General features: G+C 41.5%; 1 protein-coding gene across 5 annotated transcripts in view; it reads left to right on the top strand.

Annotated features, from left to right (window-relative positions):
• Positions 1-24,540, top strand: part of SLC29A1 (solute carrier family 29 member 1 (Augustine blood group)) — an 89,947-nt gene that overhangs the window by 56,670 nt on the left and 8,737 nt on the right. For all 5 annotated transcript variants that reach the window (XM_070932467.1, XM_070932464.1, XM_070932468.1 and 2 more), the window contains 12 exons: positions 4,373-4,437; positions 7,531-7,612; positions 9,690-9,773; positions 11,707-11,790; positions 15,510-15,658; positions 17,232-17,371; positions 18,851-18,985; positions 19,196-19,293; positions 19,484-19,580; positions 20,785-20,876; positions 21,414-21,522; positions 23,301-23,386. In XM_070932467.1, the coding sequence (XP_070788568.1) occupies positions 4,412-4,437; positions 7,531-7,612; positions 9,690-9,773; positions 11,707-11,790; positions 15,510-15,658; positions 17,232-17,371; positions 18,851-18,985; positions 19,196-19,293; positions 19,484-19,580; positions 20,785-20,876; positions 21,414-21,522; positions 23,301-23,386 (1,182 nt within the window). In that variant the 5' untranslated portion in view covers positions 4,373-4,411. The remainder of the gene's footprint in view (positions 1-4,372; positions 4,438-7,530; positions 7,613-9,689; positions 9,774-11,706; positions 11,791-15,509; positions 15,659-17,231; positions 17,372-18,850; positions 18,986-19,195; positions 19,294-19,483; positions 19,581-20,784; positions 20,877-21,413; positions 21,523-23,300; positions 23,387-24,540) is intronic.

Raw genomic sequence — 24,540 nt, 5'->3', positions numbered from 1 at the left:
TCAGTCCAGTGGTGAAATCTGAACTGGTTTACTACTGGTTTGCTGGCTGCGCATGCGCGCTGTGCACCAAATGTGCGCTGCGCAATGCATGCACAGTGCGCACCATGCTCCAAATGCAAGGTGTGTGTGCGTGCACACCAAAAGGAGGCATGGGGTAAGTAGAACAGTGCATGAGGGGGGATCAGCTGTGGCGTGCGATCTTCAGAGCCTTTTTTTTTTTATTTTAAAAGCATTTTTTTACAACCTATTCGCCAAATAGGTTGTAAAAAATGCTTTAAAAAAGTAAAAAAAAAAGGCTCTGACAATCGCGCACCACAGCTGTAATCATCGGAGCCTTTTTTAAAAAACTTTTTTAAAGCATTTATTACTACCGGTTCTCCAAGTTTTTTAAAAAAAACTTTTAAAAGCCTTTTTTACTACCAGTTCAGGCGAACCGGACAGAACCAGTAGCATTTCACCCCTGGTTCAGTCCACTATTCCAGCCATTTATCTAATGACTGGAATTCTCTCATGCTTCATTGTGCAAGGCATCTGTTTGCTTTGGGTCTCTTATTTGCATTTGAGGTCTACTTCTCTGATGGATTATAATCTTCTTCCACCTTTCCAACCTCCTCAATTCTACAGGTAATCCTTGATTTATAACCACAGTTGGGATCAGATTTCTGCTTGTAAGTAGTTATAGTCATAACTTGAAGTACTGGACCCAATTTTATGACATTTTTGTGATAATCATTAACTGAATCACCACAGTTGGTGGTAACATAACTCAGTGTTACTCAGTGGTGAAGAATGCTTCACATTTGTAGTGATGTTACATTCACAATTGGATAAGCTATGCTCTGGGATATTTTTTTTTTCTTTGAAATGACCTACAGGGATAGAAGAAATATTTGAGAAAGGATATGGATGAGATATGTAAAAGAGTTGATTCACATGGAACACATTGCAATATATAAAGAAGGGGACAACATTTATTTATTTATTTATTTATTTTATTTTACAGAATTTATATGCTGTCCTTCTCCCGAAGGATTCAGGGCGGCGAACACAGATTAAAAACATACAATAATAAAAACTCACTAAAACCAGATTAAAATAATAAAAACCCAAGGATCAGAATCAGCCCATTCATTGGAGTAACCAAGTCTTCAGGCCTTGACGGAAGGAGCAGAGATCCGGGGCTGTCCAATGCCCAAATAAGTTCACATTTATCAAAGATTTCATATGATTCACCTCCGCTATTTTTGAGGATGTTTTTGCATAACAACTACTTTCCAGTTCAGAGAAAATAGTTGGCAGTAACTCTTGGAAGCAGTTTTTGCAGGAACTGCCATAGTTCTGCTGGCATCTCAAAAATAAATGAGATAATAATTTGATAAAGGAATATGCCAGCAAATGTTGTAAGCAGAGTTTAGCTATATAATAGACAATAAATATTTAAACTATCCATTATACAGAGTGACAGGTTGTTATGGGCATATATCCAGAACCCTGCACAGTTAGGGAAGGATGCTTGTGGAAACTGGTGACAATGGATTTCCTGGTTGTTTTTGGCACTTTTAAAAATTCATTCCGAAGAAAGTTGTGTAAGTTGCAGTATTGTCAGAATAGAGAAAAACAAGATTTGGGTAAGATTTATTGGCGAGATATTCTTAACTGTTAAATGTTTCTTATTTATCTGTTCCTGATTAGCTTCCCTTTCATCTTCCTTTATTCTCACTCCTTTAGAGGTAAAGAACTTTCCCACTTTTTTGCTTGCTTACATTCTAGCACTAGAAAAGATTGTCAAACAATGGTGTCTCCCAGTTCTTAGAAAAGAATGACTCTGTGTTATTTTAACTAATCTCAACTACAGGATGGAATAAAGGGTGGTTGTTTTTTTAATTTCTAGATATGCCACGTTTGAGAGGATTGACTAACGTCTTAAATGACTTCAATACTTCTGAGTAATAGATCAGATTCAGCAAGATGATGTTCAGTAGGGATGAGTATAGGATACAGTGCATTTGAATAAGGACAGTCAAATTTATAGGCACAGGATTGCAAAATTGGCTTGATTGCTTATTAAAAATGTACTCTTTTTTTTTTTTGCATTTTTTTTTAATTTGATTTATATGCCGCCCTTCTCTGGAGACTCAGGGCAGCTTACAGTGCGTTAAGCAATAGCCTTCATACTTTTGTATATTTATACAAAGTCAGTTTATTGCCCCCACAAACTGGGTCCTCAATTTACCTACCTTAGAAAGGATGGAAGGCTGAGTCAACCTTGAGCCTGGCGAGATTCGATCTTACTTTAATTGCAGACAGCTGGTGTTAAATTACAGTGCTTCTGTCTGTTGAGCTAAACCAGGCTCTTCTTTTTTTTCTTTTTTTCTGAATTTTTAGGCCCTACTTTTTATTTTATTCTGGAAAGCATTGATGGAAAGGAATTCTTAATTCCCCAAGTTGAAATAATAAAGGGGACTTAGTAACTGTAGATTCTGTCCTCTTTAATAGGAAGAAAGAGGCAGAAATAATGGTTTTAAATTTCAGAACAGATGATGTTGTAGCCTTGCTAATCCTTCCTATGTTCCTGACATTGATGAGCTTTCTCAATCCCATCTAATGCTAGACTCAGCATCTTTTATGGTGCTGAACTTTCAGTCCTATATGGGAGTAGGGAAATCCATATTTACTTACTGAACTTCCTGACCAGTTATGATATTTCAGACCCTGCTCTGATGGGAGCCCCTAGATCAACTCTCCAGCGCCTAAACTTTATTCTGAAGCATAGAAAGTACTACTTGGTTCTGTTACCTTCTCATGGGTAATTCTCTGCCTAAAATAAGATCAACAAGAACATTTAGCATTTGCTTCCTTCAGTATACAACCAGGGTATAAACAGGATTATGTGCTATCACATTGGTGTTGATTCGTAGTAACCACATAGATAGATAATCTCCAGAATGATGTGGCCCCAACCTGGTTACACAAGCAGTATAGCCTAGATATTTTTCTGTGTGGTACATTTTATTTATTTGTTTGTTTATTTAATTTGTATACCGCCCTTCTCCCAGAAGGGACTCAGGGCGGTGAACAGCCAAAATTAAAAAACATACAATACAAAAGTTAAGATAATTAAAAAGAATTAAATCATTAGCTTCCCAATTTAAAACCCCCAAGTCTATAAAATTTAAAATCCCAATTAAGAGCCATTTTGTCATATTTCTAGGAAACTCTGACAATATTAGTTGTTGTTCCATGTTACTATGTATACAAGGTCCCAGATCCTAGGTTTTGATGTCATGTTTTCCGTGTGAATAGCCCAGAACCGTTTGGTGTTCCAATAGTGAGGCCTTTTCAACTAGTTAATAAAACTGACAAATTCTCCTCAGTACCAAAATCAGACAGTTCTAGAACATTAAAATCAGGTATTGAGACAGAGCAATTAAACTAATTTAGGAGAACCTTAGACGATTTAATTTGGTTTCATTTTCTTAAAATGGAAAGTCCCCACCCCTCAATCTCATGGTATAAATCAGTGATGGGTTGCTACTGGTTCACCCTGGTTCGGACAAACTGGTAGCAGCAGCGGCGGGGGGCTCTGCCCACATACCCGGATGTCATCAAAAGCGCTCTGCGCATGCGCAGAAGCATCGTGTCCTCACAAAGTGAGCGAGCGCTACCAATAGCAAACCAATAGCAAAGAAAATTGAAACCCACTACTGGTATAAATGATAATATATTGTAAGCAATTTATTAACCACTGAAGGTTTAAGCAAAAATTAGGTCCATACTACATTTTTTGACATCAGTACGTGCACAGTGAAGTATATATTTTCTAAAATTACAGTGTTTAAATTTTGTTATCTTTATTACTGTGGGTAATTCCAAAGTATTTCTCAGCACATAAACTATCAGTACGTTAAAGCCTTTGTTTGTGATCATAAATACCATAACTCTTTTGGAACTTGTCAGGGTTTGAGCCACCTGATTCATTTTATTTTTGATTACTTTTCAAAACTTTGTTGTCTAATGCAAAGCATCACTCCTAAGCATAACCTCTCTTTTCTTACACAGCCTCTGAGTCTGACTTAACTCAGAAACTTTCTTAGAAATAAAAAAATATAAATAAATATTTACAGTCTTGTTTGTAAGTGTGCCAAACTACTTAAAGGGAGGAAAGTTAGCTGAGAATATCTAGGAGTATTACTGGCCCAACTAGGCTGAGAAATCTTGTCCCCCCACCCCCTTTAAACCAACATATATTGTATTTATTGTACTTCTTTACATAATTTCCATTCTGATTATTTCTTAATCTTATTTCTTGACTTATCCTATTTCTTCCTCTTAAATTAATTATTTTTCTCTTCCCCTTTATTTCCTTTTTTAGGTGACCAAAAGCGACGTAAAACAATTCTAAAGTGCCGTTATGACAGGCAGTATTCCCCAAGACAGGTACAGTAATTCTATAATGAGACAAAATGGTGTTGTTTCACTCATGAACAAGTACACCCATGTCATGTGAATGCAGAGCATACTATTTGCTAAACACTAAGTCAGGTGTCACTAAATTTATTTATTTATTTATTTATTGGTTCAATTTATATGCCGCCCTTCTCTGGAGACTCAGGACGGCTTACAATGCGTTAAGCAATAGCCTTCATACTTTTGTATATACCTGCTTAGTAGGGCTTTTGAACCCCCCACCCCCATGGTGTTCTATTTTATACAAAGTCAGCTTATTGCCCCCACAAACCGGGGCCTCATTTTACCTACCTCGGAAGGATGGAAGGCTGAGTCAACCTTGAGCCTGGTGAGATTTGAACTTGCAGTAATTGCAGGCAGCTTTAGTCTGCTGCGCCACCAAGGCTCTTTCTTGCTTTAGTCTGCTGAGCCACCAAAATAACAGTTGTGGCCATCTGTTGGTTCCCTACTGTCCTGACAAGGATCATTTTTGGTATCTGCTATGGGTCACTCTTTCGAATTTTTTTTCCTAGCATTGGATAGAACCAGGTATCTAAACCTTGGAGTTGCTGCAAATTTAGCAAATATTTGACAATCGGGAAAGCTTTTTTACCTTGTCAGTCTGATACTAGGACTTTTTTCAAGAACCACATATGAGTTCTCCTTTCTTGTTCGTTTTTTTTCTCTGAGGCTTTTGTGAACTTGCATAACCCTTGTAAGTATTTGTAGTTTCCTTATGTGGTTTATTCTGTTATTGTGAAATTTTTTTTTTAGTTGAGGCCAATTATTTAATAGCTTAAATAATATTTTAAGACTGCTTTTGTCTTTACTGTGTCTTTATTTTTAACTTCTATTTTACACTGCTCGGGGATATGTATGATGTAAGGATGATATGACACATAGGCTTTGTTGAGTTCTTGTGTCATATCAAACTCTCTGAGCTTGGTGGTTTGTTTGCAGATGTTTCATTACCCAGTTAGATAGAATCATCAGTATGAGTGATGATTATGTTACCTACGTGGGTAATGAAACGTCTGCGAGCAAACAGCTAAGCTAAGAGAGCAGCAAGAACTCCACAGTTCAACCCTAAGATACTGTATATGCATTCCCTTCTATTGGAGACAGACCTGAATCAGATCCCTTGCAGGGTCGTGCTGAGGATTTTGTGCAATTCCTGCACGATAAAGTCGCTCGGATTCGGGATGGCTTGGACTCCGATTGGATGAGTCCACGGGAGGAGACGAGGGCAGGTCTTGAGAATGTTATCTGGGAGGAGTTTGATCCTGTGGCTCCCGAGGATGTGGACAGGGTTCTGGGTAAGATTAGTGCCGCCACGTGTTTATTGGACCCGTGTCCCTCCTGGTTGGTACTGGCCTCCCGGGAGGTTACACGAGGCTGGCTCCAGGGGATTATAACTGCTTCTCTAAGCAAGGGTGCCTTTCCTGTAGCCTTGAAAGAGGCGGTAGTGAGGCCCCTCCTCAAGAAGCCTTCCCTGGACCCGGCTGAATTAGCCAACTACCGTCCGGGCTCCAACCTTCGTTTTGTGGCGAAGGTTGTTGAGAGCGTGGTGGCACGACAGCTTCCCCGACACCTGGATGAAGCTACCTATCTGGACCCGTGCCAGTCGGGCTTCAGGCAGGGGTACAGCACAGAAACGGCATTGGTCGCGTTGGTGGATGATCTCTGGAGGGCTCGGGACAGGGGTTGCTCCTCTGTCCTAGTCCTATTAGATCTCTCAGCGGCTTTTGATACCATCGACCATGGTATCATGCTGCAGCGGTTGAGAGGGTTAGGAATAGGGGGCACTGTTCTGCGGTGGTTCTCCTCCTTCCTCTCCGACTGCTCGCAGTTTGTGTTGGCAGGGGGACAGAGGTCGACCTCGAGGCGTCTCGCATGGGGAGTGCCGCAAGGGTCGGTCCTCTCGCCCCTCCTGTTCAACATTTATGTGAAGCTGCTCGGTGAGATCATCCGTGGTTTTGGGGTGAAGTGTCATCTGTACGCTGACGACACTCAGCTGTACATCTCCACCCCAGACCACCCCAACGATGCCCTTGATGTGATGTCTCGCTGCCTGGAGGCCTTGCGGGTCTGGATGGGGAGGAACAGGCTCAGACTCAACCCTTCCAAGACCGAGTGGTTGTGGCTTCCGGCGTCCCAATATAGTCAGCAGGTGCCATCGCTGACTATTGGGGGTGAATCTTTGCCCCCCACAGAGAGGGCTCGCAATCTGGGTGTCCTCCTGGATGCACGGCTGTCTTTAGAAGAGCATATGACGGCCGTGGCCAGGGGGGCCTTTTATCAGGTTTGCCTGATTCGCCAGTTGCAGCCCTTTCTGGATCGGGACGCCCTGCGCACAGTCACTCACGCCCTTGTTACCTCCCGGTTGGACTATTGTAATGCTCTCTACATGGGGCTCCCCTTGAAGAGCACTCAGAGGCTCCAACTGGTCCAGAATGCGGCCGCACGGGTGGTTATGGGTGCAACCCATTGCGCCCACGTGACACCCCTCCTGCGCGAGCTGCACTGGCTCCCAGTGGTCTTCCGGGTGCGATTCAAGGTGTTGGTCACCACCTTTAAAGTGCTCCATGGCATAGGAACCGGGTACCTTCGAGACCGTCTTCTGCCACCAATAGCCTCCCACCGGCCAGTCCGTTCCCACAGAGAGGGTCTCCTCAGGGTGCCATCGGCCAAGTCATGTCGGCTGGCGACACCCAGGGGGAGGGCCTTCTCTGTGGGAGCCCCAGCCCTGTGGAATGAACAGCCCCGGGAAATTCGTAAGATTTCTGACCTCTGGGTATTTTGCTGCGCACTCAAGACCTTGTTGTTCCACCAGGCTGGGTTAGCAACATAATTTTAAATTGGATGTTTTAAATTTTTGGGGTTTTAAATTAAGCCAAATTTATTTAATATTTTAAAATTATTTTAAATTGATGTTTATTCTGTTTTTAAATAGGCTGTACACCGTCCTGAGTCCTTCGGGAGAAGGGCGGTATAGAAATAAAATTATTATTATTATTATTATTATTATTGAATCACCTCACTCTGTCATGTTTCATGTTCATTAATCAACCTTATTTCTTATAGATATAAGGCTGTTTGGCTCATCTTTTTCATACTTGGTCTTGGGACGCTCTTGCCATGGAATTTTTTCATGACAGCTTCAGAGGTAAGTTAAGGGTGTATGTGCATAATTTGTACCAGATTCTAGACCAGGGGTCTGCAACCTTAAACACTCAAAGAGCCATTTGGACCCGTTTCCCACAGAAAAGAAATCACCGGGAGCCACACAACCTGGATGGGTGTGGCCAACTAGACATCACTCACTCCCACCCCGTCACATGACACACATACACCCCAGCCACGCTTACCCAGGTTTTGTGCCTCCTGGTGTTACCTTAGGTCAGAGGTCAGCAACTTGCGTTTCCGGAGCCACATGTGTCTCTTTGGGCTCTCTGCTGTGGCTCTCTGCCTGGCCTGAGAAGGTAAGGGTGGGGGATGGAGAAGCGGCCAGGGCAGAGACAGAGATACAGAGAGAGGGGGAGAGGGAGGGAGGGGGGGACAGAGGGAGGGAGGGGAGAGATATGTCAAAAGGATTTTGTGGTTCCCAGTGTTTTTTAACAACTGGTTCTCTGCCCTAATGACCAGCTGGGTAGGTGTGACTAGAGGGTCATGAGACCGGTGGAAGTGAGTGACATCGAGTTGGCCATGCCCACCCAGGTTCTGTTGCTCCCGGTGTTTTCTGTGGGAAACGGGTCCAGATCAGGGGTGGGTTCTACTTACCTTTACTACCAGTTCGCAGCGGGGCCACATGCTCAGAAACGTTTTGATGACATTGGGGTCGGTGGGCGGAGCCTCCTGCCGGTTTTACTACTGGTTCTATAGAACCGGTGCGAACCAGGGGCAACCCACCACTGGTCCAAATGGCTCAATGAGTATTTAAGGTTGCAGACCCCTGCCTTAGGGAATCGCCCTTACCTTCTTAGGCCAGGCGAGGAGTGTCTGGGAGGGGAGGGTGAGGGGCGGAGCCAGCTAGTGGCGGGTTCAGCGGATAGGGAGCCACAGCGCGGGTACGAAAGAACCACATGTGGCTCCGGAGCTGCAGGTTGCAGACACCCGTTCTAGACCAAGGAATTGCCCATACCACTGATTCCCAGATTGTATGGTTCCACTAAGTTTATATTGTAAGATTGAAAAACCTTACATTGACCTTTGTCGAAAACACAGTACAGGTAGTTCTGGATTTATAGCCATTCGTTTAATGACCATTTGAAGTTAAAATGGCCCTGGGAAAAGTTCCTTATGACCATTTTTCACACTTAAGACCATTGCAGCATCTCCATAGTCATGTGATCAAAATTCAGATACTTGGCAACTGGTTCGTATTTATGATGATTGCAGTCTCCTAGGATCAGGTGATCACCTTTTGCAAACTTCTGACGAGCAAAGTTAATCAGGAAGCAAAATTCACTTAACAACCACAGTGATCCACTTAACCACTGTGGCAAGAAAGGACATAAAATGGGGCGAAACTCACTTAACAACTGTTTTAACAACAGAAACTTCAGACTAAATTGTGGTCGTAAAACAAGGACTACCTGTAATCCTTTTTATTTTAATGGGAGTTCAGTGCAACTAACCCACTCTCTGTTACTCTATGCCAGGGCTGTCAAACTGAATTTTATTGAGGGCCGCATCAGAGTTGTGTTTGGCCTTGGGGGCCCGGGGGGGCCAGGTTGAGCATGGCCAGCTCGACATCACTCATGTCGGGGGATGCCTGTGATGGCCCGAGCACTCTGCCAGTGAAAACGGGCTACCGAGCTCCGTTTTTGGCTGCAATGGCCTTCTGTAACCCTCCGCCAGCGAAAATGGAGCTCGGGAGTGCCACACACACACACAGCCCTCCCGAGCTCTGTTTTCATTGGCAGAGGCACTGCGAGCTGGTCCTTTGCTGTTTCCAAGGCAGCCCTGTGGGCCAGATCTAAGCACTCCATGGGCCGGATCCGGCCCCCAGGCCTTGAGTTTGACACCCCTGCTCTATGCAATTTATGTAACTGATAATTTTAGCCTGTTTTCTATCTTCATAACAATTAAAAGTACTGGAGAAATGTGACTTATTTATACTTGCACATGAAAGGCAGAATTCTTCTGTGTGAACTACTTGGGACATAAAAGTAAAGTGCTAGATGTTGGAATTGGTTTCCTTCATTGCTTTGTCTGACCAATTCTTTATTTGTTTCCTGTAGTACTTTATCGACCGCCTGAAGGATTCTCACAGCAACATATTATTGTTGGAGTCCCATGCCAATGTGAATGTCACAGGAAAAGAGGTAGTTTCTCTCAAACATTTGCATTCAACCAAGTGTTTGTGAATTGTGCGAAGCAGCTGTGCTTGTTTTTTTTTTTTTATTGAAAAGTTTTACAAAAAGTTTACATATTTCCCCCTCCCCCTTCCCTACCCCAACCTCCCCCCTCCCCCCCTCCTCTTCCCAGAACAAATTACAGGGTATAACCTTCAACAATCATAATCAATCCTAGTCTAAATAATTATAACATTCCACATCTCTTGTTCCTTCAATTCCCTAATTACCCGCCTAGCTTAATTATTTAAAGACACACCAAATACCTATATAATCATTCATAACCTATCTGCAATTTCTTATTCCGGTATTTATTTTGAATATAGTCTATCCATCTTCTCCAGTCTCTTAAATATCTTTCATTTGAGTGATCCTTCAAGTACGCCGAGATTTTTGCCATTTCCGCTAGGTTTGTAACTTTCATTGTCCACTCTTGGATTGTAGGTAAATCTTGCTTCTTCCAATATTGTGCCACCAACAGTCTTGCTGCAGTTATTAAATTCAAAATCAATTTAGTCTCTATAACTGTACAATCCGTAACTATACCCAGCAGAAACAGCTGTGGTGTAAATTTCAACCTCTTTTTAAGAATATTTTGTAAAATCCACCAAATTTTTATCCAAAACGCTTTAACCTTTTTACATGTCCACCAAATGTGAAAATAAGTGGCATCCTCACAATTACATCTCCAACACTTTGGTTGTACATTCGGATACATACGAGATAACTTTTTTGGGTCTAGATGCCATCTATAAAACATTTTATAAAAGTTCTCCCTTAAATTTGGCGCTTTGGTAAATTTCACATTTGTCACCCATATTTTTTCCCAAGTTTCCATCATTATTGGCTGTTCAAAATTCTGCGCCCATTTTATCATACAGTCCTTAACTAACTCTGATTCCGAGTCCATCTCTATCAATATATTATACAATCTTTTTATGTGCATTGGGCTTTGGTCTCTAATTTGTTTAATTAAATTTTCATCACTTTGTATAACACCAGTTTTCTGGTCTTTTCTCCATCTGGCTTGTAATTGTACATACTGAAACCAAGTTTGAGTTATTTTCTCCTCTTTCAACACATTCACAGGTTTTAATTTTAATATACCTCCCTCCATAATGAGAATATCTTTATATGTAATTACATCCTGTCTACTTTCTATACTTGTATTCTCTATTGCGTGCCTGGGTGCTGTCCATATAGGTATCTTTTCATTTAACTTGTATTGATATTTCTTCCAGACACGCAATAAAGCATTTTTCAATATATGACTCTTAAATGCTCTATCCACCCTTTTTTCATACACTAAATAAGCATGCCAACCATAGACCAGGTCATGCCCTTCAATGTTCAATATCCTTCCATTTGTTAGATTAATCCAATCACTAATTGCTGATAAAACAGCTGCTTCATAGTACAATTTTAAATTTGGCATTTTCAATCCTCCTCTTTCTCGTATGTCCTGCATTATTTTCAGTTTTATCCTTGGTTTCTTACCTTGCCATACGAACTTATTAATACCTTTCTGCCATTCTTCCAGGTTGGCATCCTTTTTTAGTATTGGTATCATTTGAAAGAGGAATAAAAACCTAGGTAAAACATTCATTTTTATAACTGCTATTCTACCCAACAAGGACAGTTGACATTTTTTCCATTTATCCATTTCAGCTTGTATTTTATGCCATATCAGTTCATAATTATGCTTATACAATTTACCATTAGATATTACCAATATAAACTCCTAAGTATTTAACTTTTTTAACTATTTCACATCCCGTTACCCTTTGTAACTCCTCTTTTTGATTTGTTATCATATTTTTAACTATCATCTTTGTTTTTCCAATGTTTATCTTAAACCCAGATACTTGACCATACTGACCAATTCTTTATTTGTTTCCTATAGTATTTTATCGACCGCCTGAAGGATTCTCACAGCAACATATCATTGTTGGATTCCCATGCCAATGTGAACGTCACAGGAAAAGAGGTAGTTTCTCTCAAACATTTGCATTCAACCAAGTGTTTGTGAATTGTGCGAAGCAGCTGCGCTTGGTTTTGAATCCCTCCATTAGGGCAGGTAATTGAAATGGGTCAGGGGTTCCAAGCTGTTTGGTAGCTGCAAGGGGGACTAGGCTTTCAAAATTTATATGTATCTAGCATCGTAAAGCAGGGGAGCTTTTGTTCCTTAACTTTTTGCCCATATATGATTAGTTTCCTTTTCCTGAGACTGAGAGTAAAATTGTTCTTGAATTTTCTGCTGCTACTCTACCGCATTGCATTTGGGAAATGGAAGAATTCCAGATGTTCTACCCCTGTCCAGCTACACTTTGCCAAAGTGCAACGCTGCTGTCTCAAAAAAGTTGCTTGCTTCTATTTATGAGGCTGAGGAAAAGGAGAGTCAATAAATATACATGAAACTGTTTTGAACATAACAGAAAAAGATTCCTTTAACTTTTAACTAGGAAAAAAGTGTGACGGAAGATTCTTGGAAAACATTCTAAAATACTTGGGAAAGATTCCATTAAAATGTAGAGTAAAAGCAAGGATCTACATTGGTTTTCCCCCCTAAATGTTGTAGTTCAGTGATGGCTAACCTTTTTGCCAACACGTGCCAAAAGGGGGGGAATGTGGGGGGGGCACGTTCTTGTGCCCACACCCATAATTCTGTGTGCCCCACCCCGCCCATGCATGTGTGCGACCCCCCTGCACTCCCCCCGCTTTTGCCACGTGGTGGCACGGTGGTCCCAGTCCCATTTTTCACTCTTCCCAAGTTCCAGAGCCTTTCTAGGAGCCTGGGAAGGGTGAAAACGGCCTTCCCCACCCCCCCAGAGGCCGGAAACGGCCCGTTTGCTGACTTCCAGCCTCCGGAGGGTCTCTGGGGGGGTGGGGAAGGCCATTTTCACCCTCCCCAGGTTCCTAGACAGGCTCTGGAGCCTGGGGAGAGCAAAAAATGGGCCTTCCCCACCCCCGGAGGCCCTCCGGAGGCCGGAAACAGCCTTTTTCCTGACTTCCAGTGGGCCCAGAAGGCCCGAAAATCAGCTGGCAGAACTGAGCTCACATGCCCACTGATTTGGCTCCACGTGCCACCTGTGGCACGCGTGCCATAGGTTCGCCATCACGGTTGTAGTTCCTTTTGTTCATGAGATAGGTACAAGCATCTTTCTTTAGTCTGCACACATTTGTCACAGTGCTCATGCTGCCGGTTCAGAAAGCTCTGCAGGAAATGGACTATCTACACCCTTTCAGTCAGGGTTCAGGTACCAGTTTGGAACCAAAGCAGCATTGATCATGCTTGTGATGGCCTGGACAGGTGCAAATAGAGATAATATCTTTATTGATCTTCTTGCTCTTTCATCTTCTTTTGATGCCATTAATCATGGTAGCATTCTGGGTTAGTTTTGGGGTTGGGAGTTGGGGGCACAGTCTTGGGATGGTCCCCCTCCTTCCCTCAGGGATCAGATTCAGTTGGTGTTGAGGGGGTTTGGGGAGGTTGAGTCCTCCTTTGTGCATTTCCTTAGGGCCCAATGCACTCACTCCTCACTCTTATTTAACAAACATCTACATGAAACTGCTGGATGAGATAATTCAGTGGTAGAGGGTGAAATGTCATCAGTATGCTAATGATACCTAGTTGTACATCTCTCCCCTGGCCAACCAAATGATGTAGTGAAGATTCTGTCTCATGTCTGGAAGTTTGGGGGGGGAGGAGAGTTCTGAATGGGGGAACAAGAAGCTTCATCTAAACCAGTGGTGAAATCCAAATTTTTTTACTACCGGTTCTGTGGCCGTGGCTTGGTGGGCATGGTGTGGCTTGGTGGGTGTGGCAGGGGAAGGATACTGCAAAATCCCCATTCCTCCCCTACTCCTGGGGGAAGGATATTGCAAAATCTCCATTCCCACCCCACTCTGGGGCCAGCCAGAGGTGGCATTTGCCGGTTCTCCGAACTACTCAAAATTTCCGCTACCGGTTCTCCAGAACCTGTCAGAACCTGCTGGATTTCACCCCTGATCTAAATCCTTGAAAGACTGGATGACTTTGGGTTTTAGGGTACCCTGGATCTGGTGATTTTCCATCTTTAGTTCTAGATGGGATTGCATTACCCCAGACAGAATTGGTGTGCAATCTGGGACTCCTTCTGGATTCATGGCAGGAACTGCTGGCTGACATGACCTGGAGAGCTTTTGCACAACTTAATGTTGTTACCAGTTGTGCCCCTTCCTATATACAGTGGCACCATACATGGCCACTTATACTCTGCCCCCTATCCACCCCCGCCCCCAGTGGATACTGCATTGTGCTTTACATGGAGTTAACCTTAAAGAACATCCAGAAGCTGCAATTAGTCCAGAATGCAGCAATGCAAATTGTTAGGGCATATCGGTATACCCACATTACACCTTTGCTGCCCAAGCTGCACTATATTTGAAGAACTATCTCTAACTGTTTGTTTTTACCCACTCCATCAAATCCAGAAGAAGGATATACATCCTGATCATTAAAGAGGATTCTGTGCAGGGGAGGACTTCAAAAATTTTAGCAAGGGGTTCTCTGCCCGGTTGCTGAGTGGGCGTGACCATGGTGGGTGTGGCCTAGTCGGCCTCCTTCACCACAAGGAGGGAGTGGGGCATTTTTGCCTTCCCAGGGCTCCGGAGGCTTTGCTTGAGCCTCCGGGAGAGCGAAAACAGCCTCCCCAGGCTCCAGAGGCCCTCTGCAGACCTGTTTCCAGCCTTCCCGAACTTCCAGTAGGCCAATTTTTCACCCTCCCCGAGTCTCTGTGCGTGCCCTGCACTTACCTGCATCCAAAACAGGCCGTGTGGGGACTCAGGAGAGGGGTGGGCAGGGCCAGCCAGGAGTGGGATTTAGGAGTTCTCCAAACTGCACAGAATCTTAGCTTGAGGTTCTCCTGAACCCCTGCGAACCCCCAGCACCCCTGATCCTATGCTTTCTTAATTGCAATGCCTCCCCTTTAGAACACCATGCCACCTGAGATTAGATCAGCCTTGATCCTGCTGGTTTTCTGTAAAACTCTTAAGACCTTGGTGTTTTCCCAGTCGGAAGGTAATAGAACTCATGAAATGCATGAATTTCTTGTTTGTGGATTTACCCTTGACTGTGACTTTCTGCTTTTTATTTTTTAACGTGTTTTTATTGTTTTAATTATTCCCGCTGTTTTGATGTTCATATTGTGTTAGACTCTTAGAGTCACTTTATGAGAAGATCATATAAATTTTAAAATAATAATAATAGTTAAATTAAATTGTCAATGAAAAAGAAAGGCAGTCTGGAAAGGAGACATTGCAGTATCTGAAGCCAGCAGAATACAAGAGAAATAACTTGTCAGAAATTACAGAAAGAAAAAGACCTGCAAATAGAAGTAGAATGACTATGGCAAAAGAAGGCAAATATAGGTACCAATAGGTGTCTTGAGTGTAATCCCTAAACATCTGGAGCACCACTTGAACACCATCAGCATTGACAAAATTGCCAACAGTCAATTGCAATAGGCAGCTTTGCTTGGAACAGCTTACATCTTGCAACAATACTGCCTAGAACATTTCCCTATCTTAGGTCGTTGGGAAGGACTCAGTAGATAGATAGAAATGCCAAATCTAATCTAATTGGTTAACTATGTTATATAATGATGATGATGATGATGATGATGATGATGATGATGATGATGATAACCCCTTTCTAATCACTTGCAGGACTCTTACAATCTTACTAATGTGACTGGCACAGGGAAGAAGGAAGTTCCTCGCTCATACCTGCAGTCCATATTTAATAATGTGATGACATTATGTGCCATGTTGCCTCTACTCATCTTCACCTGCCTTAACTCTTTTATCCACCAGAGGTATGATCTTCATAGATTTTCCAAAATGAACATTCCAGACTTCAATTGCTCCAAGTCCTTTGATTCCCAGCACAATGGCAGCATTCAGAAGGAAAAGAACTTTATTTTCTATTCTGCAAAGACAAATCAGTTTTAGATATTTATGATGATACTCCAAGCATTTGAGTTATTTCCATAAATTAATCCAGAACAGTTTTAGGAATACAGTACCTAAAAGCAAAAATAAATTGTTTCATTTTGCTGTATTGTCTTTCGGTTTTTGAAGTACATAATCATTTCAGTTTTGCAACATGTTATTTTTTGTTTTACATACATGGAACAACTCAGGGGTGAAATGTAAAATTTGTTAATACCGGTTCTGTGGGCGTGGCTTGGTGGGGGGGTGTAATGTGACGGTGGGCGTGGTCAACTTTTTTTTTTTTTTTTTTTACTTTTCAAAGCATTTTTTCTGCAAATGCAAAAAAATGCTTTGAAAAGGCTCTGCCAATCAGGCAACACAGCTGGGATTCTCAGAGCCTTTTCAAAGCATTTTTTTAACCACCTCTTCCGCTGAAGAGGTTGCAGAAAAAAATGCTTTAAAAGTCTCTCTGATGATCCCAGCTGAGTTGCCTGATCGTCAGAGAGACTTTTAAAGCATTTTTTTCTGCAACCTCTTCTGGGGAAGAGGTGGTTTAAAAATGCTTTGAAAAGACTCTGACGTTCCCAGCTGAGCCGCGCGATCATCAGAGCCTTTTTTTTTACTTTTAAAAACATTTTTTCGGCGGAAGAAGTTGTAGAAAAAATGCTGTTAAAAGTAAAAAAAAAAAAAAAAAAGCCTCTAATGATCGTGCTGCTCAGCTGGGCGGGGGGGGGGAGGGGGCAGGGATTTTTGCTACCAGTTCTCCAAACCACCCACTGCCCTCGCTACCGGATCGAGCAATTGGGTCCGAACCCGGACTGGAACAACTGCTTATATCATAACTGAACCATAATGCAACAGATAATTTATAGATACATAAAATTTCTTCATTTATGTTCACAAATTCAACATAGTCAGTCTAGTTAGCTCCCCAATCTGAGTGTTTCTAGATGTGTGAACTTTAACTCCTTGAAGCATAATCATTGTTGAGCAGTCTGAAGAGCACACATTTGAAGGATGCACAGGTTGAGAAAAGCTATTTCAGATTGTGATTACACATCTAAAAACAGGTTATTCATTGGTTGAAGTTATATCTCAATAGACCTAAGAAGAAGGAGTCAAGCTATTCTCCAAAGCACATAAGGTCAGGAGAAGAAGCAATGGGTGGAAACTAATCAAGGAGAGATGCAACCTAAAATTAAGAAGAAATTTCCTGACAGTTAGAACAATTAATCAGTGGAACAACTTGCCTCCAGAAGTTGTGAATGCTCCAACTCTGAAAGTTTTTAAGAAGACAACCATTTGTCTGAAATGGTATATGGTTTCCTGCCTGAGCAGGGCGTTGGACTAGAAGACCTCCGAGGTCCCTTCCAACTCTGTTATTCTGTAATTGGATTTTATTATGATTTTAGAAAGGCAAGAGGTTTTTAATCTTTATCTTTTTCCATTTATTAGGATCCCTCAGCAAATACGGATCATATCTAGTTTGATTGCCATCTTCTTGGTCTTCATGGTAACAGTGATCCTAGTCAAGGTCGAAATGGAGCCTTTGACTTTTTTCATCATTACTATGGTCAAGATAGTCTTCATAAATTGTAAGTGAAGTTCGGTTGTGTGTGTGTGAGTGTGTGTATGTATGTATGTATCTGTGAACATTTATGAATTATTAAAGCGACCACGCCTTTTCTATTCTCACAGGTACTGTATATGTATACACTAATAGATAAACATGTTCTGTCTCTGATGTGCAGTACTTCAGCCTTAGCTGTATTTGAGAATGTAAACATTTTTTTTAGCACTAAGCACTTTGTTAGGGTGTTGAAGTGGGATGAATGTAATTCTTGCAGATTCAATTTTTGGCAGTGGGAGAATGGGCAAGAGCAGATAGAAACATTTCCCATCAATGATCAACATAGCATGCATGCCAGTGGTGAAATGTAAAATTTGTTACTACCAGTTCTGTGAGCATGGCTTGGGGAGTGATGGTAATGTGACTGGGTGGGCATGGCCAACTTTTTTTTTTTATTATTTTTGAAAGCATTTTTTCTACAACCTCTTCAGCCAAAGAGGTTGCAGAAAAAATGCTTTTAAAAGCCTCTGACGATCCAGCTGAGCCATGCGATCATGAGAGGCTTTTTTTTTCCTTTTAAAAGCATTTTTTTGGCTGAAGAGGTTGTAGAAAAAATGCTTTTAAAAGTAAAACAAAAAGCCTCTGATGATCCCGTGGCTCAGCTGGGCATGTGGGGTGGGGGTGGGGGGCGCAGGGATTTTTGCTACCGATTCTCCAAACCACCCACTGCCATCGTTACCAGATCGGGCAATCCAGTCCGACCTGGGAGCATTTCACCCCTGGTGATCTAAGTTACAACCTGCCCTTTGGCCTTGGAGTTCATTTTTTTTTTTATTTATTTTTTTTATTTGATTTATATGCCGCCCTTCTCCGGAGACTCAGGGCGGCTTACAATGCGTTAAGCAATAGCCTTCATACTTTTGTATATTTATACAAAGTCAGCTTATTGCCCCCACAAACTGGGTCCTCATTTAACCTACCTTAGAAAGGATGGAAGGCTGAGTCAACCTTGAGCCTTGGAGAGATTCGAACCAGCAGTAAATTGCAGGCAGCTGTGTTAATAACAGGGTGCTTTAAACCACTGTAGTACCAAGGCTCCTCATTTTGAGGAAGAGCCTTGGTGGCACAGCAGACTAAAGTGTTGTTAAGTAACACCAGCTGCCTGCAATTACTGCAAGTTCAAATCTCACCAGGCTCAAGGTTGACTCAGCCTTCCATCCTTCCTAGGTAGATAAAATGAGGACCTGGTTTGTGGGGGCAATAAGCTGACTTTGTATAAAAAAGAACACCGCTTGGGGGGGGGGCAAAAGCCCTACTAAGCAAGTATATACAAAAGTATGAAGGCTATTGCTTAATGCATTGTAAGCCACCCTGAGTCTCCGGAGAAGGGCGGCATATAAATCGAACCAATAAATTTTATAGTGCTTACTTTCTGTGGATAAGATCTCTTTGCAATTCCCCTTTAAATGGTTTTGTCTTTTTTTCCCCTTTCTTTTTTTGACAGCCTTTGGGGCCATTCTCCAAGGCAGCCTTTTTGGATTGGCAGGGCTCCTTCCCGCCAGTTACACGGCACCTATTATGAGCGGGCAGGGCCTTGCAGGGACATTCGCAGCAGTAGCTATGATCTGTGCTATTGCCAGTGAGTATTACATATTGCTTTATTGTTTTGGTTTATGCTACACCTTTCAATCCGTAAAGCAACCAAGGCGGGGTATACATTATCTCTCTCTGTAATATTGACGTAGAGCTGTACATCACTTACAGGCTAATATTTCAGAGAGCAAGAAGTTTGCTCAGAGCCACCCAGCACTAAGGAAAGAATTGCCACTTTTCTCTAAATCTTTTTCAGCTGGTTCCGAACTAAAAGAAAGTGCCTTTGGTTACTTCATCACTGCCTGTGTTGTGGTCCTGATAGCTATTGGCTCCTATATCATGTTGCCTCGTCTGGTAAGGTTGTTTTTTTCTGAAAACAGCCCTGAGTATGCTGAAGGAGTGGGCAAGTGTGGGAGAGTCCCGACATGCAAGCACCATTGTGCAAAGATTGCTGGGCTCTTCATTCAGTCCACGATTAATTGAGAAGGTACTCAGCTTGTTTCAGAAGAGTTCCCATTGAAATAGTATGTTAATATTTCCCCAGGATTTTTTCTGCTTTTATTCGATGAAGAATAAGAGAGAATATGCAACTTCTGTGACTCAGGCTGAGATGGAAACAAAAGTTGATCTCATCAAGAAAGGTAAAAACTAGAGCATGGAAAGAAGGAGGGGATTGTATTCATGTCCATAAATGCAGGGTGAAAGTAAGTGCTATACCAGACATTCACAGGTTAGAAATAATATTGCAACCAATGGTAAGGGATGCTGGAAACTGTAAATCAGGCATCTATCGAGGCTTAAAGGTAGCAAATCTCTAATTTAATACATGTGGGGTCCTCATCAGAACCTCAAGGCAATTAAAAAAAAGATAGCCTATTTTTATTCTCTTTATTCCCTTATTGTCTTCTAATTTCTTCCCAAGTTAGCAAGTTAAAATAAAACCCAGGGTCTTCATCACAACAACACATATTGATGACCTAGCATGAGATTATTTATACAATTTTCTATCGGTAATTGTTTCATCTAAGGCTCTCCAGAGAAATCAGCTGCCAGCAGCCACTGAGCAATTTTTTATTTTCTAGCCTTTGCTATTGTCTTTAAAAGATTGTATGTGAGAAGAGATGTACTGACCTTTGAATACCCACCAGTCTAGAAAGCCAGCGATTTAAAAAAATGAACCCTTGTTTATTTAGGCAATCTCTCAAAAACACATTTTGAGAAAAACAATTTATTGAAATGCCATAATAGGTTTTACAACCTGTCTGTTCTCGTTAAATTTCCCTTATATTCTCCACGGAACTAAACATTTCATTCTGATTTCTGCTGTCAACAATTCAAAATATTTTTTTTATAAGCATTCATATACAAAACAGCAAGGACTAAAATGCCACAGGCAGCAGTGACTAAAACAGTTCCATGCAGATAAAACCACTTTAAAATAGCAATTCCTGTAGAAGCATTTAAGAAACCTCTGGGCAGAAAACATCTTGGCCTTTCACCAAATTGATTCCTGGCCAGTGTCACTGGAAAGAACATTTCATGACTGAGGACTATTCAGACAAAGTGACTTGCAGTTCAGAATGTAAAGGCACTTGGAGCACAGACCTCATTGACACCTAAGACGTGGGCAGGAATATAGGAGAAGAGGCTCTTCTTCAGATACTGTGGCCCTGAATTATGAAGCGTTATAGCATAAAATTGGCCTTTTAAATCAGGTACAGGACTGGAATGAGGCCAGGGAAAAAGATATAGTACTGGTTCAATAATAATGTGCAGTCCTAGTTTCTGCAAAATATATGTATTAAAAGTTCATTTGTCCAACTTGTCCTTTTCATCTGTCCACAGATGTGGTTAATGGGGATGAACGAAACCACTCTAGGAATGGAGATCCCCTTGCCTCCACCCACAGATCTTCAGTCCTTGGCATCTTCAAAAAGGTACTTGACCTATGGATTGGGCCTAGGTGTGGGTTTTCTTTTCACACCCTAATATTCTGCTTCTGTTTGTTTGTTTGTTTGTTTGTTTGTTTGTTTGTTTGTTTAAAACTGTTATTTGGAATTCTATGATTGTATTTGCCTTTGCAAATACAATCATAGGGAGCATGGTGGCTCAGTGGTTAAAGATGCTGAGATTGTCAGCTGGGCTGGAAAAATGACTGCCTGGTTTCGAGACCCGAGCACCACACAACAGGATGAGCTCTCATTCCTGTCCCAGTTTCTGTCCACCTTGCAGTTTGAACACATGTAAATGCAGGTAGATTAATAAGTATTGTTCTGGTGGGAAGGTAAAAGTGTTCCCTGCACCTTGGGCGAATAGCCATGCTGGCCACATTAACCACAGAAGACGTCTTCGGACAATGCTGACTCCCTCGGCCAAGAAACAGAGATGAGCACCATGCCCCAGAGTCAGACACAACTGGCAGGGAAACCTTTGCCTTTACTAATTTGCCTTTGCATATATGTTCTCTTTCCTAGATATGGGTTATGGCTGTTTCTGTCTGCTTAGTTTTTACTGTTACAATCGGAGTCTTCCCAGCTGTCACTGTTGCAGTAAAGCCAACTATTGGAAAAAATACACGTTGGGGTAAGTTAAACTTGGTTCTTAGAAGTGATTAAGCAGGTGCACAATGATGAGACAGTTTGGGAATCTTTTAGCACTATCTGCAATCCTATGACAGTGTAATCTGAACTCTATCTAAATCCCACAAAACAAAGAGCAAACAAAGCAAGACATTTATGGACCTGCTTCAGTTCATTGACGTTTGGAGATTGAATTCTCACAACATTTCATATCACACCATTTCAATTGGGTCATGTCAGGGTTTTGACTCATCCATTCCAAAACATTAAATTTATTCTGCTTCGACTGGCCATTCTGCTCTAGATGCATTTGTGTGTTGCTTAAGATTACTGTTGTGATTCAAGGCCCACATTTATTTAAGCTTCAGCTCGTGGACAGGTTTCTGATATTTCCTGGGCAGTTTGTTAATACAATCCAAAATCCATTGTTGGCATCTCTCATTGTGATCCATCTAGATCCTGAGGCTGTAAAGTTGTCCCCAAGCATGATACTCATGGCTTCCTTCGCAGTTGAGAAGAAGTATTTTTATTTTCGTTTTCGCTAACTTGTCATGTGTCCAAATAATGAAAATCCCATTTTCCATCTTGTGCCCCAGCATATCGTTCCAATAGCCAGTTGACATATCCAGGTAGTCTTGGTATGCATACCACTTTTTCTTAATTTAAGTAGAATCTTGGAATCTGTTAATAGAAGCTATATGAAGTTCAGATCACATTGTAAGTCAAAGGTATGGCAAGATTACAGAGATGTGCTTAGAGTTCACAAACAGTTTCTCTTGTAACCCAGACTTCCTCTGGAAAGCCTAGATCAGTTTACAGAATGTCTCCTGGCAGTCTGCTTAGCCTTAACTTTATTTGCCATCTGCTTTTGAAGGAACCTCACTATGAGTAAAGATGATGAAGTGTGGGCGAATTTAGTCTGGAGAGTGGGAAGACCTGAAAGAGAAGGATAGGGTGTGTGACAAAGTAGTTAGGAAAGAACTGAAAACTAAATAGACGCTATTTAATTTTCCATATCCGATTAAGACACAATTTGTTTGTTTTCCTGTTTTGGGGGCGTTGCTCTTCCCACATCCATGTACATTTATGTCATTTATTATCCCGCAACAGACTATATAGATACTTTATTGTTTATTTTATTTTATTTTGCACTGTCCACACATTTTAGTGCTCTAGTCCTTAATAGTAAGAAAGGATTTAAAAAAGAATTAAACATCATGATCACCGTATGACATTAATTGAGCATTGTGATGATGGACCCAAATAGACTAGAGAAGTAATAATAATCCAGACTAGAATTGAAGAAGAATTAAGATTGGTATAAAACCGTTGGGGAAAAAAATCATTATTGAGAAACTATTGATCACACTTCTTTTTGAAAACAGAGCAGGCTTTGAAGATTGACTTTCTAAAATGGATCAAACCAAAATAAAAGTTTAAAAGGAATTGTTGGACTACTCAGATCTGTATGTAAGGTGCTGTTTTAGTCTCATGTCTGTCCTCAGAGTCTTCTCCTTCATCAGACCTAAAGTGCAAACTCAGATTTCAGGATTCTGTTATGTTTACTTAGAGAAATAGATTCACAAGTGCTTCAATAATGACTTGGTAAAAATCCCTCACAGCTTCCTGTGTCGTTATTATTATCTGTTTGAGGAAGATGAAAAAGAGGACTATGTACTATTTGCCTAGCTAAAGTCATTTCAATATTGCCCCATTGGACACTACAGCAGACAGAGTTCTTGCCCTGAGACTGACCACACTTCTCTATTACTCTCTCTTCAGTTTCCTATTTCAGCCCAGTTGCTTGTTTCCTGATGTTTAACATCTTTGACTGGGCAGGAAGGAGCCTCACAGCTGTCTGTGTTTGGGTGAGTATAGGGAAACAAGGCATTTATGGTACTCCGCTAATCCACTCTTCTTAAAGTTCAGATGTGTCTTCTGAGCTAGGATCAAGAAAAAAGGTACTTTTGTGAAACAATTCTGAGGAAAAAATACAGAAGGCTCTGAGGAAGAATGGTATTTTTTGTTCAGTTCTTCCACAATTGGGACAATTGATGTCACAACTATGTACATTGAAGAAGGAAACATATTAAAGACACACTGATTCTGCTGAAGCCATTTCAGAGAAGTTTGGCTAAGTTGCTTAATGCTGCTTATTGCTTATATCTGTGATATAAAGAGCCGCGGTGGCGCAGTGGTTAGAATGCAGTACTGCAGGCTACTTCTGCTGACTGCTGGCTGCCTGCAATTTGGCAGATCGAATCTCACAAGGCTCAAGGTTGACTCAGCCTTCCATTCTAATGAGGTGGCTAAATGAGGACCCAGATAGTTGAGGGCAATATGCTGACTCTGTAAACTGTTTAGAGAGGGCTGTAAAGCACTGTGAAGAGGTATATAAGTCTAAGTGCTATTGCTATTGTTATAAAGAAAAGAAGACTGATCTGGCAATGGCATAGAAGCTCCATAAATAAAGATGGTAGAATATTCTGAGTTTACCTTTGAATGACAAATGCTAATGGCCATTATATACTCATACTGCAACACAGCAGCAAAAAAGTAAGAAGAGGCAGGAGACAGATTTTCAAGTTTTTTTATTAGTAAATTAAAAAATCTGAATAACGAGCGAATCTCACACGGGTAATTTTTCTACAGTAAAGGTGCCACAAAAAGTCACCTTAACTGTGGAGAGAAGTCTTAAGCTGACAAATCACTGGGAATCATAAAAAAAAGGAGCCTAAGAAGGAATGAGGGAGAAGGAAAATACTTCAAGCAGGCAGTAAAGAAAAATGATTAATGGAAAACAGTAAATCTGGTAGTCTAATTAACTAGTCACATGAGTAACAATGGAAGAAAGAAAAAAAATGTAGGGATGACAGATTAGTTTACTTTGTCCAAATAACACAGCCTTTTTTTTTTGTTTTGTTTTTGTCATCTTTTACCTCCTATTCGGTGATGGCACTTTAAATTGTCTAGTCAGTAATCCCGCACTCACTATTTACAATTTGCAATCCATCTAGCACAG

This window comes from Pituophis catenifer, unplaced genomic scaffold, assembly GCF_029215685.1.
Source record: "Pituophis catenifer annectens isolate HBS135680 unplaced genomic scaffold, rPitCat1.0.hap2 SCAF_1, whole genome shotgun sequence".
In the NCBI taxonomy this organism is placed as follows: domain Eukaryota; kingdom Metazoa; phylum Chordata; class Lepidosauria; order Squamata; family Colubridae; genus Pituophis; species Pituophis catenifer.
This window is presented reverse-complemented; position numbering and strand designations above follow the sequence as displayed.